The 15,129-nt window shown below is 51.4% G+C and overlaps 1 protein-coding gene across 2 annotated transcripts in view; it reads left to right on the top strand.

The window, feature by feature from the left end:
• Positions 1-15,129, top strand: part of LOC116953599 (insulin-like growth factor 1 receptor) — a 115,348-nt gene that overhangs the window by 78,881 nt on the left and 21,338 nt on the right. For both annotated transcript variants that reach the window (XM_032973938.2, XM_032973937.2), the window contains 6 exons: positions 6,507-6,957; positions 9,950-10,092; positions 11,922-12,066; positions 12,537-12,751; positions 13,562-13,688; positions 14,706-14,974. In XM_032973938.2, the coding sequence (XP_032829829.2) occupies positions 6,507-6,957; positions 9,950-10,092; positions 11,922-12,066; positions 12,537-12,751; positions 13,562-13,688; positions 14,706-14,974 (1,350 nt within the window). The remainder of the gene's footprint in view (positions 1-6,506; positions 6,958-9,949; positions 10,093-11,921; positions 12,067-12,536; positions 12,752-13,561; positions 13,689-14,705; positions 14,975-15,129) is intronic.

The raw sequence follows: 15,129 nt of genomic DNA, 5'->3' as shown, positions 1-15,129 counted from the left end.
TCTGTGGCCAGGTGGCTTCTGAAAAAGAGCTACATACAGTGAGGGAAAAAAGTATTTGATCCCCTGCTGATTTTGTACGTTTGCTCACTGACAAAGAAATGATCAGACTATAATTTTAATGGTAGGTTTATTTGTACAGTGAGAGACAGAATAACAACAAAAAGAAAAACGCATGTCAAAAATGTTATAAATTGATTTGCATTTTAATGAGGGAAATAAGTATTTGACCCCTCTGCAAAATATGACTTAGTACTTGGTGGCAAAACCCTTGTTGGCAATCACAGAGGTCAGACGTTTCTTGTAGTTGGCCACCAGGTTTGCACACATCTCAGGAGGGATTTTGTCCCACTCTTTGCAGATCTTCTCCAAATCATTAAGGTTTCGAGGCTGACCTTTGGCAACTCGAACCTTCAGCTCCTTCCACAGATTTTCTATGGGATTAAGGTCTGGAGACTGGCTAGGCCACTCCAGGACCTTAATGTGCTTCATCTTGAGCCACTCCTTTGTTGCCTTGGCCGTGTGTTTTGGGTCATTGTCATGCTGGAATACCCATCCACGACCCATTTTCAATGCCCTGGCTGAGGGAAGGAGGTTCTCACCCAAGATTTGATGGTACATGACCCCGTCCATCGTCCCTTTGATGCGGTGAAGTTGTCCTGTCCCCTTAGCACAAAAACACCCCCAAAGCATAATGTTTCCACCTCCATGTTTGACGGTGGGGATGGTGTTCTTGGGGTCATAGGCAGCATTCCTCCTCCTCCAAACACGGCGAGTTGAGTTGATGCCAAAGAGCTCCATATTGGTCTCATCTGACCACAACACTTTCACCCAGTTGTTCTCTGAATCATTCAGATGTTCATTGGCAAACTTCAGACGGGCATGTATATGTGCTTTCTTGAGCAGGGGGACCTTGCGGGTGCTGCAGGAGTTCAGTCCTTCACGGCGTAGTGTGTTACCAATTGTTTTCTTGGTGACTATGGTCCCAGCTGCCTTGAGATAATTGACAAGATCCTCCCGTGTAGTTCTAGGTTGATTCCTCACCGTTCTCATGATCATTGCAACTCCACGAGGTGAGATCTTGCATGGAGCCCCAGGCTGAGGGAGATTGAGAGTTCTTTTGTGTTTCTTCCATTTGCGAATAATCGCACCAACTGTTGTCACCTTCTCACCAAGCTGCTTGGCAATGGTCTTGTAGCCCATTCCAGCCTTGTGTAGGTCTACAATCTTGTCCCTGACATCCTTGGAGAGCTCTTTGGTCTTGGCCATGGTGGAGAGTTTGGAATCTGATTAATTGCTTCTGTGGACAGGTGTCTTTTATACAGGTAACAAGCTGAGATTAGGAGCACTCCCTTTAAGAGTGTGCTCCTAATCTCAGCTCGTTACCTGTATAAAAGACACCTGGGAGCCAGAAATCTTTCTGATTGAGAGGGGGTCAAATACTTATTTCCCTCATTAAAATGCAAATCAATTTATAACATTTTTGACATGCGTTTTTCTGGATTTTCTGGTTGTTATTCTGTCTCTCACTGTTCAAATATACATGTCATTAAAATTATAGACCGATCATTTCATTGTCAGTGGGCAAACGTACAAAATCAGCAGGGGATAAAAAATTTTTTGTCCCTCACTGTAGCTAAATGGGCCTTACCTGATAAGATAAAAAAAAAATGTTCAGTTTCAGTGTTGTTTACATTGCGAGGTGGACAGAAGCGGTGTGTGGGAGGGTCCGGGTTGGCGGGGATTTTCGAGACTCGCGCCATTATTTCAGCTGCCGTGCTGGGAGATGGAATCGAACCGACGACCTCCGTATTGAAAGTCCCAGTGCACTTCAACAGCATAACAGACCATGGCAACCGGGTGGCATGTCCTTAAAGGACAAAAAAAACCTGAGCCTGCTTTTGAAACTCTTACGGCACCTGCTTCACGATATCTTCCTGGTGTAGTTCATTCCTTTGTTTTCTGGGGGGGGGGTGGGGGGTTGTTTTTCTTCAAGCAAGGTGTGTTTTTCTGCAGTTTTTTGTTAAAAATCTGAGGCTCCAAAAAAAAACACGTGAAACCGCACAAAGCGCCCTCTTTGTTTCCACACACCCCGATGATGATCGCGTGAGTCACTCTCTGCTCGAGACGAGAGGGACCCTACGGCTAATTGCAGGCTCTGCTATATTAAAAACAGGTTTCAGAATTCTTTGCTGTGGCTGCTGGAAAAGCTTTTATTTAATTTTAGGTTCCACCGAGTTTTTGTTGTTGTTTGTTGTTGTTGTTGCTGCTGCTGCTGCACGTCACAAAGACAGAGATCACCCGTATAGCTTTAACAGAATGTAGGAGCAAGTGCTGGTAGTGAGCACCTGTGAAGGCCGGTACAGCACACGAGGGGGTGGGTGGCCAGCACCGTACCCGACCGTCTTTGTCTCCCCAGTTGCGATGTTTGTACACACCACATTAGGTACTCATTTGAGGCTGAATCGACCTAGGGGGTGCCCAGGACCGGTTCAAATAAGCGTCACTGGTGTTGGCCGAGCGGGAATTGAACTCGGGTCGCCGGGTTCATAGTGCAGCGCGCTAACCGCGACACCACCGCTCCCCCACAACCACACACACGCACGCCCTCACCCCTCTACCACGGACACACACACACACATCTGTACCTCCGTGAAGGTGATGGACGGCATGCGATCAGTGGCGCTTCACTCGCGGAAGTAAACTTCTCATTCCCAACAAGTTGGGGTTGAGTCAGCGTGGCCCGGTCGATTCTGCCGCTGTGCGCCCGTGCGTCGTTCTCATCGTCTTCCGCAGACCGTAACCTCTCTCCGCTCGGTGGAAACTTTTGTTTTGAATAAGCGGCGCCCTCGGTTGCCGTGCCGGCACGGTGAACTGACACCACCTCGGTTCGATGCCCAGGTCACGGCTTGTCGCAACTCTGCAGCGATGTGTCAGAATCTAAATCAGAATCGGAGTCTTTATTTATGCTGGAGGTATCCGATGAGCTATAGAGCTCTTATTCATAAGAGGTTTTGGGTTAGATCGCGTAAATATAATGTATTGTTAAACCCACCACCACCCAACACAGACAATTAGTAAGGTTTGTCACGTAAACAAAACATGACAATTCGTTACTAGTTCAGCACACAGGTGTGTTGGAGAGTAAATACAGAACGCGATCTAACCCAACAACCTCTTACAGATAATATATAGGTCGCGAAAGCCTACGTGTTAAACTATGAAGTGCTTTTTCACAGATGGCCAGTAGGGGCAGGGCAGAACAACAACAGACGACACAAAAACACAATAGTCGTTGATGAGTGTCAACCAGTCCTGGACGTCCCATTCACCAACCCTTGCTGCACGACCAGCATGATTTTTTTATATGACCGTTTCTGATCACAGCTTCAAAAGGTCACAAATCCCATAGCGGCCAGTAACAACCAGCACTGTTGAAGGCGTAGTAGTTGAGAGGTTAACGTGTTTTTTTTTTTGGCAACGTTATTAAGAGCTTGAGAGAAAGAGACCAGAGAATTCCCAAGTCGAGCGGAGTGAAGAATAATAATAGCAGAGAAAAGTTGTGACTTGGCAGTGCGGTGGTGGTGGTTGGTTGGTTGGTTGAACGCACTGCGGATGAGCGAATTACAGCCCTGGTACATCGGGCCCTCCCCATGGGTGGATAAATGAACGAGTGAAGTTTCATGGGGACAGCAACCAAGGCCTTAGTAGCAATAAAAGAACGATTAGGAGGCGACTGACCGAAAGATGAATCATCGAGGGCTGGATACATCAATCAACTTGCCCTGCATCATTTGCCGAATTTCCACGGGAGGTCATCGAATGCAGCCAGAGGTATTACAACGGGGGTTGCTTAGGCGCCAGACGCAACTGGCAGCATTCCTATTTTGGCTGGCCTCGTGCTCGCTGTGTACGTTGGAGGGGGGGGGGAATCCTTGTTGTTCGGAGTCATCCGTCCTCAGTCGCGGTGCCGCGTTCAGATTTCTCCGCCACGGCCCCCCCCCACTCCCCTTTCTCTCACCAAGAAGCAGCGCTACTTTCTCGGGGGGGGGGGGGTGGGAGGGGGGATGATCCGTGGGGGCGCACGACCCTCCCTGCCCGGCACCGCGCCTTGCCGTAGTCGAATCGATCGCCAGTTGAGACGGGCTTCCACGGCACATCGGCGACTCCGAGCAGGGCCCATAATTAGGGAGCTCTGCCGCCTCCTGTACCTCCTCCTGGCGCTGTCACCGAGCTGCCGTGGGCGAGCGGGCGGGCAGCGGCGCCCGAATTTGCGTCTTAATCGACGGCTGCTAGTTGGCGGACTGTAATGTTAAAAAACACACTCTCGGTTTCGATTGAGTTGCTCGACGTTTTAAAGCGACACGGTGAACAAGAAAGAGAGGCGGCGGGGGGGTGGTGGAAAGCGTTATCAAGTGTAATCTAGAATGGCTGTTAAGCCTGTCTGTTTGGCAAGTCAGCCTCGGGATCATTTAATATGCTGCTGGTAATTGGTACGATGCGAAACCGCTGTCGCTCGTGAACGGGTGACAAATAGCCGCTAACCGCTGACGAGTGCCCGCTAAACTGCTTATTTTTTATAGATTTTTTTTTTGCAAGCCCGCAGACTCCGAGCTCGATGAGAGAGCTCGTCTTGTTCTCTCTCTGCTACAAAAAAGAAAACATGTGGATGCTTGAAACGTTTCCAAACATTTTGAAAGGAGAGGTTAAGTATTAAGGCGTTCGATGATTGGCTGATCCGTCACCGGATTCGATTGTGATTTGCGTAGGATTTTCTCGTGAACCGTCCGCTCTGCTCACCTGTGAGTTCGTTCTTCTTGACGATACACGACCGCTGCCGTTGCGAGCGTGGGGTGTGGTTCGGTGGCAGCAGTCGTTCGCGCATTACACTGCGAACACCGCGGCGGCTGGTTGGATTCCCGGTCGTGGCCATCGTGGTTAGTAGCAAGTGATTACCTGAATCGGTCCGAGGCCAACCCCCTCTCACCCCCTTCATTCACCTGGCCATGCTTACCAGCTTGGGGAAGTATGGTCAAGCAACCCCTTCACGACCTTCATCCAGTGGTTGGCTGATTGGCAAAGTGGTTGTGATTATTACATTATTAACAATGCCAACGGCACGTGTGGTATTATGACCTTCATAATCCGCGGCCTTGGGCCTTCTGAAGCCAGCGCAAAAAATCTGTATTCTAAAGTTCTGAATTCGAATTTCCTCTGTCATCGTATCTAGGATTTTATATAGCGCTTTTGTCAAAGCGCTTAACAAGAATTGTGAATGGTACATTAGTTATTGACTGTTGGGGAAAAGGGATGGGGTTTCAGTGTTTGGGGAGGAGAAGGGATGGCAATGGAAGGGTGGTGATAGTTAAGGGAGGCCTGGCAAGGTTGGGATGGGGGTGAAGGTTTTAAGGATGAGGACAGGAAGTAGTGGAGGGATACCCTATTGAAAAAATTAGTTTTAAGGGAGGAGCGAATTCTAAGAGGATACAATACCCCACTTAAATTTTGATGTAAAGCTTTCGTGACTGCAGTAATTCATATTCTTAGCTCTTTCGGTAAAGTCACGTTGAAGGGAAACAATAAAATAATGAAATATATATAAAACAATAAAAATTCTCACGACGTTTCGACCATAACACAAACGGTCGTCATTATTATGGTCGAAACGTCGTGAGAATTTTTATTGTTTTTATATATATTTTATTATTTTATTGTTTCCCTTCAACGTGACTTTACCGAAAGAGCTAAGAATATGAATACCCCACTTCCCTAACAATTCAGAATTCCATGCACACGAACTCGCCATCACCGTTATTCACCACACGCCACTGTCGTCCCCTTGCCTCGCGAACTACAGACTCTGTCCACCTCACTTGGACTCTCAATGATAAACCCACCGCCCCCCTCCCCCCTGCTAAATCACCCTCCCCTTTGTATTTATCAGCTTCATGAATTCAATGGACACGGTAGGCAGCTAAAAAGTTTGGAAGCGCAGTTTGATATTTTGATGCGCTCATGTTTATTGATTTTGCTGTGTACGATGTTTGATGACTGAGCAGAGGTTCCTCCGTCTCGTAACATGTTGCCTGCGGCGCTTTTGGGATTTTTGGGTTGGGCCACGTTACAATCTGACCGAAAATCTGTGTCGTTCAGTTCCCCCCCTGCCACCACCCGACACAGCCAAAGAAATACATTTTCAATAATTGCGAGTGTCATTATTGGAAGGGTGCACTCGGCTCCACGCCGAGAAAGAATCCTCACAGCCAAGTGAATCGGGTTGGAATGCGACGTCTTGTTTGCAACTACGTCACACAACAACAACAACAACATCGTCACACAACAACAACAACATCGTGATCATCACCCGGGCACTCCGAATATCAATCCACGGACGCGGTCACGATGGAACGTAATTTCAAGCCAAACTCCTTATCCCGATGCGCGTCCCTCTCTCCCCTCTCTCCCTCCCTCCCTCCTCTCTCTCTCTCTCTCTCTCTCCCATTCTCCAGTTTGCGACACCAAGTGCGGCCGGCGGGCCTGCAGCTCCGCGGGCGACTGCTGCCATGACGAGTGCCTGGGTGGCTGCTCCGCACCCGACGACCCCCTGGCCTGCGTCGCCTGCCGCCACTACGTCCACGTGGACGGCGCCGCCGCCCGCTGCGTACCCGACTGCCCCGCGGGCACCTACCGCTTCAAGGGCTGGCGCTGCGTGACGGCCGCCTTCTGCCGCGTGCTGCACGAAGCCTGCGTCAGGGAGGTGGAGGAGAGCGAGGAGCAGCCGATGATGACGATGGGCGGCGGAGGCGGGGCGGTGGGAGCCGGGACGATGTCGGCCGGGCTCGGCCTGGGCGGCGGAGGAGGCGGAGGATTGTCGGACAGGGAGTGCATCAATTGGGTCCTGCACGACGGGGAGTGCCGCCCCGAGTGCCCGTCCGGGTACACGATGGAGAACGAGACGAGGTGAGCGGTTGCGGCAGAAGTTCGAGCCGCGCACGCAATCGGTCCGCCCGCTCGGTGTTCACGCGCCGAACGTGTGTTACGTTACGTTCACGCGATGCATCCGTTGGCTAAACTGGTCCTGTCTCCCTCCCTTGCGCTCGCTACTCACCCTCCCCCCTCTCCACCAACCCACACACTAAGTGTGTGGGTTGCCCACACGGGTTTGTGATGTGGAGGTGTGGCTATCGTGACCGCGCGGCACTGAGTTTGGAACAGCTGCAAGTCCCCGCCGTATGTTATCGTCGCGGCGTTTGCGCGGCCGCGGTTTAGCAAAGCGCGCGTTGTGCGCGTTTTGTATATACGCACGTTGAGCTTCTTTCGCACCGTGCGTAGCCAACCGTGATGATCGGAGGTGCGGGGGGGAAGGACGACAAACTAAAAAAAAGTGCGTCGGTTTCTGCGTTTTAAAATGACGCTCGACGCGCAGCCGTTTTCACGCTCGTGCGGGAAAGAAAAAGAAAAAATATCCAAGTGTTTGGTGTCCGACGAGCACCACAGACCGGTTCATCACTCGCCCGTAAACCAGCACCGTGGAGGCGGCAGCAGCGAGGGTTGGTGAACCGCCGCACAGACGCGCGGACTCCCTTCGCGTGGGCGTCGAGGCAGAGCCGTACCCCTGGCGCTCACCAGGAGATGGCGGTAGAGCAAAGTGTGGACTAATCGCCATTCTCGTTCCATCTGTACGGGGATAGAGCGTTGCCCCCGTCTTGCGCGTGCGGGTTTTCTCCGGGTGCTCCGGTTTTCCTTCCACGTGTATAATAAACACAACGCGCCGTTAATTGGCTGAAAACATCTCCGAATAAAAAAAAAACTCAATGTGGCAGGACCCTCCTGAAAATGCGTGCTATGCCTCAGTTTGGCCTTCCTCGTTTTACAAGTAAAATGTTAAGTGTTTACGGAATTTCCTGCGAATAGCGGCTCGCTCAGTGACTGCTGCTTCCTTGTTGGGTGTTTTTTTTTCCTCCCCACAAGCACGGGCTGTGTCATGGCGCTAACAGAAGGGGGGGGGGACAACCCTTGAGGTGTCGCGAAGGTTAAACGGGAAAGCAAAACAAAAAAAAGCCCGTTGAAGATTGATTGTTTAAAAGTACAGCGGAATTATTAAAAAAAAACGCCGCTGTCTGTGCGCGAAATTACTCGGGTCTGTACGTATGTCGGACTTCTTTCACACCGTACATAGCCAACCGTGCGAATCGGAGGTGCGGGGCCGTTGCAGTGCACAGGCCCGCGCCCAAACGCTGTCCCCGGCGAGCATCGTGATTTTTTGCGCGGGCGCGTGAAGCCAGAGGCGGTATTAATAATCTCCCACCCCCCCCCCCCCCCAGTGTCGCGTTTTAAATCAGCGACGTGTCAGGCAGGCGCGTGTCAGTCATCTGAGTTATGTAAGTCTGTGTCGGTGGCGGTCACGATTCCCCCGTTGCCAGCGGTTGTTTACCCGCCCATTGCGCAAGGCGGGGGTGGAGACTGCTGGGGGGTATTGTTTTTAACCGCTCTGCAGGTCTACCTTGCAGTGTTTTAACACGAACCAGGCGTTACAGCATTGAGTTTTTTTTTTTACAGCTCTGCAAAAACTTACAAAGCTGAAGGTCCCGCTTGCCTGCCTTGTGGCATCTCACTGATTAAAAGTTAGAAGCGCACCTGGCAATGTTGATTTGAGATCTTGGGTTCGATTCCAGGCAGCTGCCTATAATGACCATGGGTCCTCAAGTGGTAGTGAGCGAATGGTTCTCAGCACTTTCATCAATGACTCGACGTAAAAAACAAATAATGAATTTCAACGAATTAGTTTGATTGTCATGTGACGAACATTATCCAGGTCAGTGGGTTAAGAAGGGATCTCAGAAGTACTTCTCTGATATCTTCTTCCACGGACCATTCTCTAACACACGGAAGGGTGGCGCTCTTGACAGGTCGCCCACAGCGATCGGGATAACATTCCGGAGAAAGTTGGGTGGCACAGGAGAGTCGTGTGAGAAGCGCTGGAGATGCCTACCACCATGATGGGTGTTGCGTTGGGGATGAGTAAAATAAAATTAAAAGCATTACAATTAAATGGCACATTTATGTGATCCTTCTGGTGTTGGGAGCTAAACACTGTGCATGTAACGATGCCTCAATATATCAATTAAAATCAGTTGTTATGCTCAAGATGCATGCATTTGCAATCTTACTTTGTATCATATCGTACGTTTTATATAATGTTATAATCTTAGTTCTTTCGGTAAAGTCACGTTAAAGGGAAACCAACACACCTGAAGACGACCGTTTGTGTTATGGTCGAAGCGTCGTGAGAATTTTTATTGTTTTATATATATTTTATTATTTTGTTGTTTCCCTTCAACGTGACTTTACCGAAAGAACTAAGAATATGAATTACTGCAGTCACGAAAGCTTTAAATCAAAATTTATATAATGTTGTCATGTGACCCCTGCAGCCAAAAGTGGCCGGGACAATCAAAGCGACGCTTGATTCTTGTATCGATATCGGTTGATGCACCGTTACACCCCTAACAAATAGACCAATGGTCGCACGAATTAACTTGTTCATTCGCATCATAGACGCCTGTGGTGCTGCTGCGGACGATGATGGGCGATGGTGGTTGTGCTCGTGTGTGTGTGTCCGTCTGACGGCATTTGGGGAGCGGTGTCGCCGTGGTTAGTGCGCTTGCTACGAACCCGGCGGCTCGAGTTCGATTCCCGCTCACGGCCATCACCAGTGACGATTATCTGAACCGGTTATTGGCCTCCCCTAGGTCGACTCAGCTTCAAATGAGTACGTTGGTGCGGTGTGTAAACATCGCCACTGGGGAGACGAAGGCGGCCGGGCGTGGTGCAGGCCACCCCACACCCCCTCGTGTGCTGTCCCAGCCTTCATAGGTGCTCGCAAACAGCACTTGCTCCTACAATCCGTAAAGGCTATAAAACGGGATCTTTGTCTTTTGTCCGACGGCAGCATGTCGTGCAAGAAGTGCGACGGGCTCTGCCCCAAGGTGTGCTACGTGGGCACCAAGGTCATCGACTCGGTGACGGCCGCGCAGGAGCTGCACGGCTGCACCATCATCGAAGGGAACCTCGTCATCAACATCCGCGGCGGAAGTGAGTGTGGGCCGTCCCAGAGGGGGGGGGGGCCCTCTGCGACATCGGCGCCGCCCCCCCCACCCTCCACCTCCATCCTGTCCGGCCCGCCACGGAGGCCTCGCTCATAGAGCGGCAGTCGCGTCACGCGTAACGGTGGCGGCCGCCCTCCGAGCGATCGCTCGTTCACCACCTGTTGCGGACATTTGCGGTTTAAGCCCAGCCTCCCGCCCCCCCCCCCCTCTGTGGCTGTACTAACCCCCCTCGGAAAGTGGAGTTTCCATCACTCTTGTCTCGGGGTTGTGGGCAAGAGATGAGCACCGCTTACCTTCGCGAGTAACGGCTTGGACTTTTGTTCGATTTAAGCTACGTTCACCGTTAGCCCTAACGCCGCCATCTTCCACTGCGTCGCCACCGTCGCCAGCCGGACGAGTCGAGGATAAGGGGGAACCTCTTGCAGAACGTCGTGTTGTTCTGCGGGACCCACGCGCGTGCGCTTCCTCGGAATGCCACGGTTGGAGCGGCGCTGACCGGGCGACCGATTTAACTCCACGGCCGCGCTGGCACCGGGGTCGCGACGGGCGCGGCCTGCCGCAGCTGCAGCAGCATTCCGCGTTGTCAGATGAAACATCCCACCCGCTGTGGGCTAAAGGAGGTCAAAGGGGGACACGGGCCCAGCCGCGTACCCCCAAACCGCTAAAACCACTGGACGGGGGGTGGAGGGATGGGGTAGAAGCCCCCCGTGCCCCCCACGCGGCCGCATCCTTCCTGTTTTGACACGATCCAGGGCGGGTGCGGGGGATGCGGTGTTTTTTTTGTGGTGCATTGGGACGCGATTTTTCAACGCTCAACGTTCACTTTTTTGGAGATCCTCGCAGTTCAACGAACTAGGCCCAGTCGTAGTCTCCTCCTCCGCTCAGTCATTCTCATCCATCCAGCCCCTTCGTCGTTGGAAGACAATTTAGTGGGCTATTTTCTAATTGTTTACACAGAAATGACATACCTTGGTAATGGACTCTATTAATAATTGATTATTCATCCACCAGGCATGTCATGATTCATTCTTATGATTCGAGGTCGTAATTTTCTCAATTTCCGTTGTATGTAATTTTTCACTCTCCCTGTACTTTTTATTTTCAGTCTCGTTCGTACCATTTTATCCATTCCGTCAATCTGAACGCAGTTCCTCTTTGGAATTTCATTTACATTATCGTAAAGTAAAAATAATAACCGATTCGATTACCATCTCGCGAGCACCAGAATCGATTGATCGATGCATCCATTCGTTGCGCGCCTTGGACCAAAAACAGTGGGACATTGTCCCCCTGGGGAATACGGAGTTATAAATCTATTTCAAGAACCGAATGACATGTTTGCTAGCCACGCGTGAAATGGAGCGGCGTACAGTGATTAAATAACTCGATTCAGGCGGCGCATTGTGCACGGTGAGACTATCACCTGTCGGTGAGTTCATACGGCTCGGAAGAGTGGCCCTTTTTTGCGCCCAGCCGCCGCTGCCCCCGCCCCGTGGGTCTGGAGAGTGCCGTTGACTCTTCCCCTGTTCATGGCCAGGCCTGTGACCGACCGTTATCTTTCTATATATATATAAAAAAACAAATTGATAAATATATAAGCCTCCCTTCTTTCTACCAGAAGAGGTTTCCTGATCACGTGACTATCCAGAATGCTCACTGCTACGGCTGCGAGCTGACTAAGCAGAACACCTATGATTTTTACGGTTTAGCTGAATATAAACGTTTGGTGCGAATGTCATTTGTGCCTATCTTATTTTGGCGCGTAGTAGCAGTAGTAGTGTACCGCACTGTGGTTTTTGTTCCCTCCGCTCGCAGACAACATCGCGACCGAGCTCGAGGCGAACCTGGGACTCATCGAGGAGGTGACCGGCTCGGTGAAGATCAAGCGGTCCTACGCGCTCGTTTCGCTTTCCTTCTTCCGTAACCTCCACACCATCCACGGGGACTCCCAGGATCCCGGGTAGGAAGTGATTCTCGTCATAAACAGAAGGGGAAGGGACACGGGGGACGACGGTTAACATGCAAACTTAGTTGTGAATAACAATGAACGCAGTTAATTAGCAGACCGGGCCACACGTTTTTTTTCATTATTGCCAATGTCGTTTGTATTCCATAGAAGAACTGATGATGTACACGTACATCATTCCGTTCCCATGACGTATGTGTAAAATAACTTAATCGGTACCGAGGCTCTCACAATGGCATGTGGGAGGGCATGTGGCACAGTTTGGCGCCAGCTATCGTAGAGTGTGGTCGTGTCGCTACAGTTCTCTGCGGTGAGCACAATGTCTTAAAAAAAACGGCGCTACGCCTTGCGTGTTCTGAGATTCAGCTGTGAACGGGACCCATCCTGCAGTTTGCAGATGTCTCGGAACGGGAAAAAGGTTTAACGTGCAACTTGCTAATGAAATCCTCAATTCATTTCTTCAGGAACCACTCCTTTTATGTGCTCGACAACCAAAACCTCCAACAGCTGTGGGACTGGGACAAACACAACCTGACCATCCGCAAGGGCAAGATGTTCTTCCACTTCAACCCCAAGCTTTGCCTGTCCGAGATCTACACCATGGAGGAGAAGACCCATACGAAGGGGCGGCAGGAGGATTCGGACATCTCGCTCAAAACCAACGGGGACCAGGCCTCGTGTACGCGCACTGACCTTACAAGCCCGGCGACCGCAGTTAGATTCCTGGCCCGGGGACTAACCTCACTGATCCGTTTTTGGGAACACACCACCTCCTCTTCCGCAAGCTCGCTCGCTCACTCACTCACCCCTTACCTTCCTCGATCAAATTGCGCGAGCGACAGCTCGTGGTGAAGCATGTTCGAACGGCCACCGTGACGGCAGAAACGGCGTGGTGGTGGGGAGGCCTTCATCAGGCCCTGTGTCCATATAGCTTGAAGCCCTCGCCACACTTGTCGGTCATGGGGGTTGTGTGGCCATAACTTTGCCAATCTGGTCAGCGTGCGGTGGGCGACATGGGGGTCCAGAACCAGTTCAGATATCGCTTACCACTTGATGCATGTATGTTGAACTTCTTTCGCACCGTACTTAGCCAACCGTGCTAATCGAAGGTGCGGGGGGAGGACAACAAACTAAACACAAAAAGCAGCTCTAAAGAAATTAGTTTTCAATCCGGATGATTTAAAAGTGCATAGCTCCCGTGGCTTCCTGACATCGGAAGGGAAAGAGTGTTCCGTGACGGCCGCAGAAGCGCGTGTGAAAGCGCACGATGCGGTGTGACCGTCGCCGTTCGATCGCCGGTCAAATGCCGTGGCCATAATATCGCACTCGGCATGACGCGCTAGCCACTGCGCCTCCGTTTCTGCCCCGCCGTGCCTGCGCTGCATTTTAAAACCTCAATTCGTCCGACGCGTGGATTCGTCACGGAGGTTGACCGCCGGCCCTTTCCTCGTCCCCCCCCCCCCCCCCCCCCCCTTGTAAACGCTCGCAGGCGAGAGCACGGTCCTGACGTTCACGCAAATCCAGATGACCTTTGACAAGATCCTGTTGCGCTGGCAGTCGTACCGCCTGCCGGACTACCGTGACCTGCTGGGCTTTGTCGTCTTCTACAAGGAGGCGTAAGTAATCCACGCTGGCTCGCCACGTGCCCAGGTTCTCGTCCTCTTCGCTGCCCTCGGGCCGTGCCGAATCACCGCAGTGGCATGATGCTAACAACTATAAACAACAATTTTTATTTTACTAGGTAAGGCCCACTGAGCTATGTAGCTCTTTTTCAGAAGCGGCCTGGTCACAAACGATAGCTCAACCAAGTGGCTTACCATGTGGACATTAATAGCAGCCAAATATTCTGAACTTATCTGCCTCACATGGTACACAGGAGGTCGTGGGTTCGGTCCCGACCCTGACGCCTGTATATTTGGCTGCTATAAACGTCCACTTGATGAGCCACTTCGTTGAGCTAACTTTTGCGGCCAGGTCGCTTCTTAATAAGAGCTCTATAGCTCAGTGGGCCATACCTGGCAAAATAAAAATAGTTTAACTTCTGAGCCACTTGGCAGCAGCAATTGGCGATTGATGGCTGTGCCCTGGCGACGATTTCCAGCAGGGATGAAACCCTAGCATCTGATTTGGTCATGGCCAGCTGGATGGGTAGTGAATTATAAAATATGCAAGTGGAGTGTAACACAAACGTAAACATTGGGCAGGTCACCAGCATTGTTTTAAGAAAGCCTGGCTGACGGTGAAAACACTGAATGTTGAAACCGGCCCGGAATTTGCTTGCCTAGAACCTGTGCTGCTGAAATGATGGACTTACCAGAAGGCTGTGTGTGGCTTAGCAAATATTTTGAACAACGATTTTATTTTTTATTTACGTGGAATTACATAAATGTGACGGAGAAGGCGTGTATCGTCCGCTTCTTACATTTGAACGTAAAACTAAAACTCTGGGGTGAAGCATATGCATGTACGCCATTGAACCTCTTTCGCACCGTACGTAGGCCGACCGTGCTAATCGGACGTGCGGGAAGGACAACAAACTCGGAAGGCAAAAAGCGGCTCCATAAAGCCGATTGAGTTTTCAACGTGGAAGCTTAACCACGACTCTGCTCCCCCCCTTCTTCCGCACACCCCAGGCCCTACCAGAACGTGACGGAGTTCGACGGGCAGGACGCCTGCGGCTCCAACAGCTGGACGTCGGTCGACGTGGACCCTCCGCCTCTCAAGGGCAACGGCGGCGGCAACTCGTGGGGCAGCTCGTCGCCGGGCATCCTGCTGCGCGGGCTGCAGCCCTGGACGCAGTACGCCATCTTCGTCAAGGCCTTCGTCCTCACCTCGTCGGACGAGGGCCGGGGAAACAACGGCGCCAAGAGCAAGATCATCTACCTGCGTACCAACGCCAGCAGTGAGTGGATGCACGCGCGCGCACGCAGGCACGGACGCATGTTGGAAATGAAAAACCGTTTTTTTTATTATCATCTGCTGGATGAAGGCCTCCCCAAGTCGTCACCATTCTCTCGGGATCGCACTTCGTGCTCGTCATCAGCACGCGGCATTCGA

This window comes from Petromyzon marinus, chromosome 52, assembly GCF_048934315.1.
Source record: "Petromyzon marinus isolate PM22_M1 ecotype Great Lakes invasive population chromosome 52, UKy_Petmar_22M1.pri1.0, whole genome shotgun sequence".
Taxonomy (NCBI): Eukaryota; Metazoa; Chordata; class Hyperoartia; order Petromyzontiformes; family Petromyzontidae; genus Petromyzon; species Petromyzon marinus.
The sequence above is the reverse complement of the archived record's forward strand: the minus strand, read 5'-3'. Positions and strand labels throughout refer to the sequence as shown.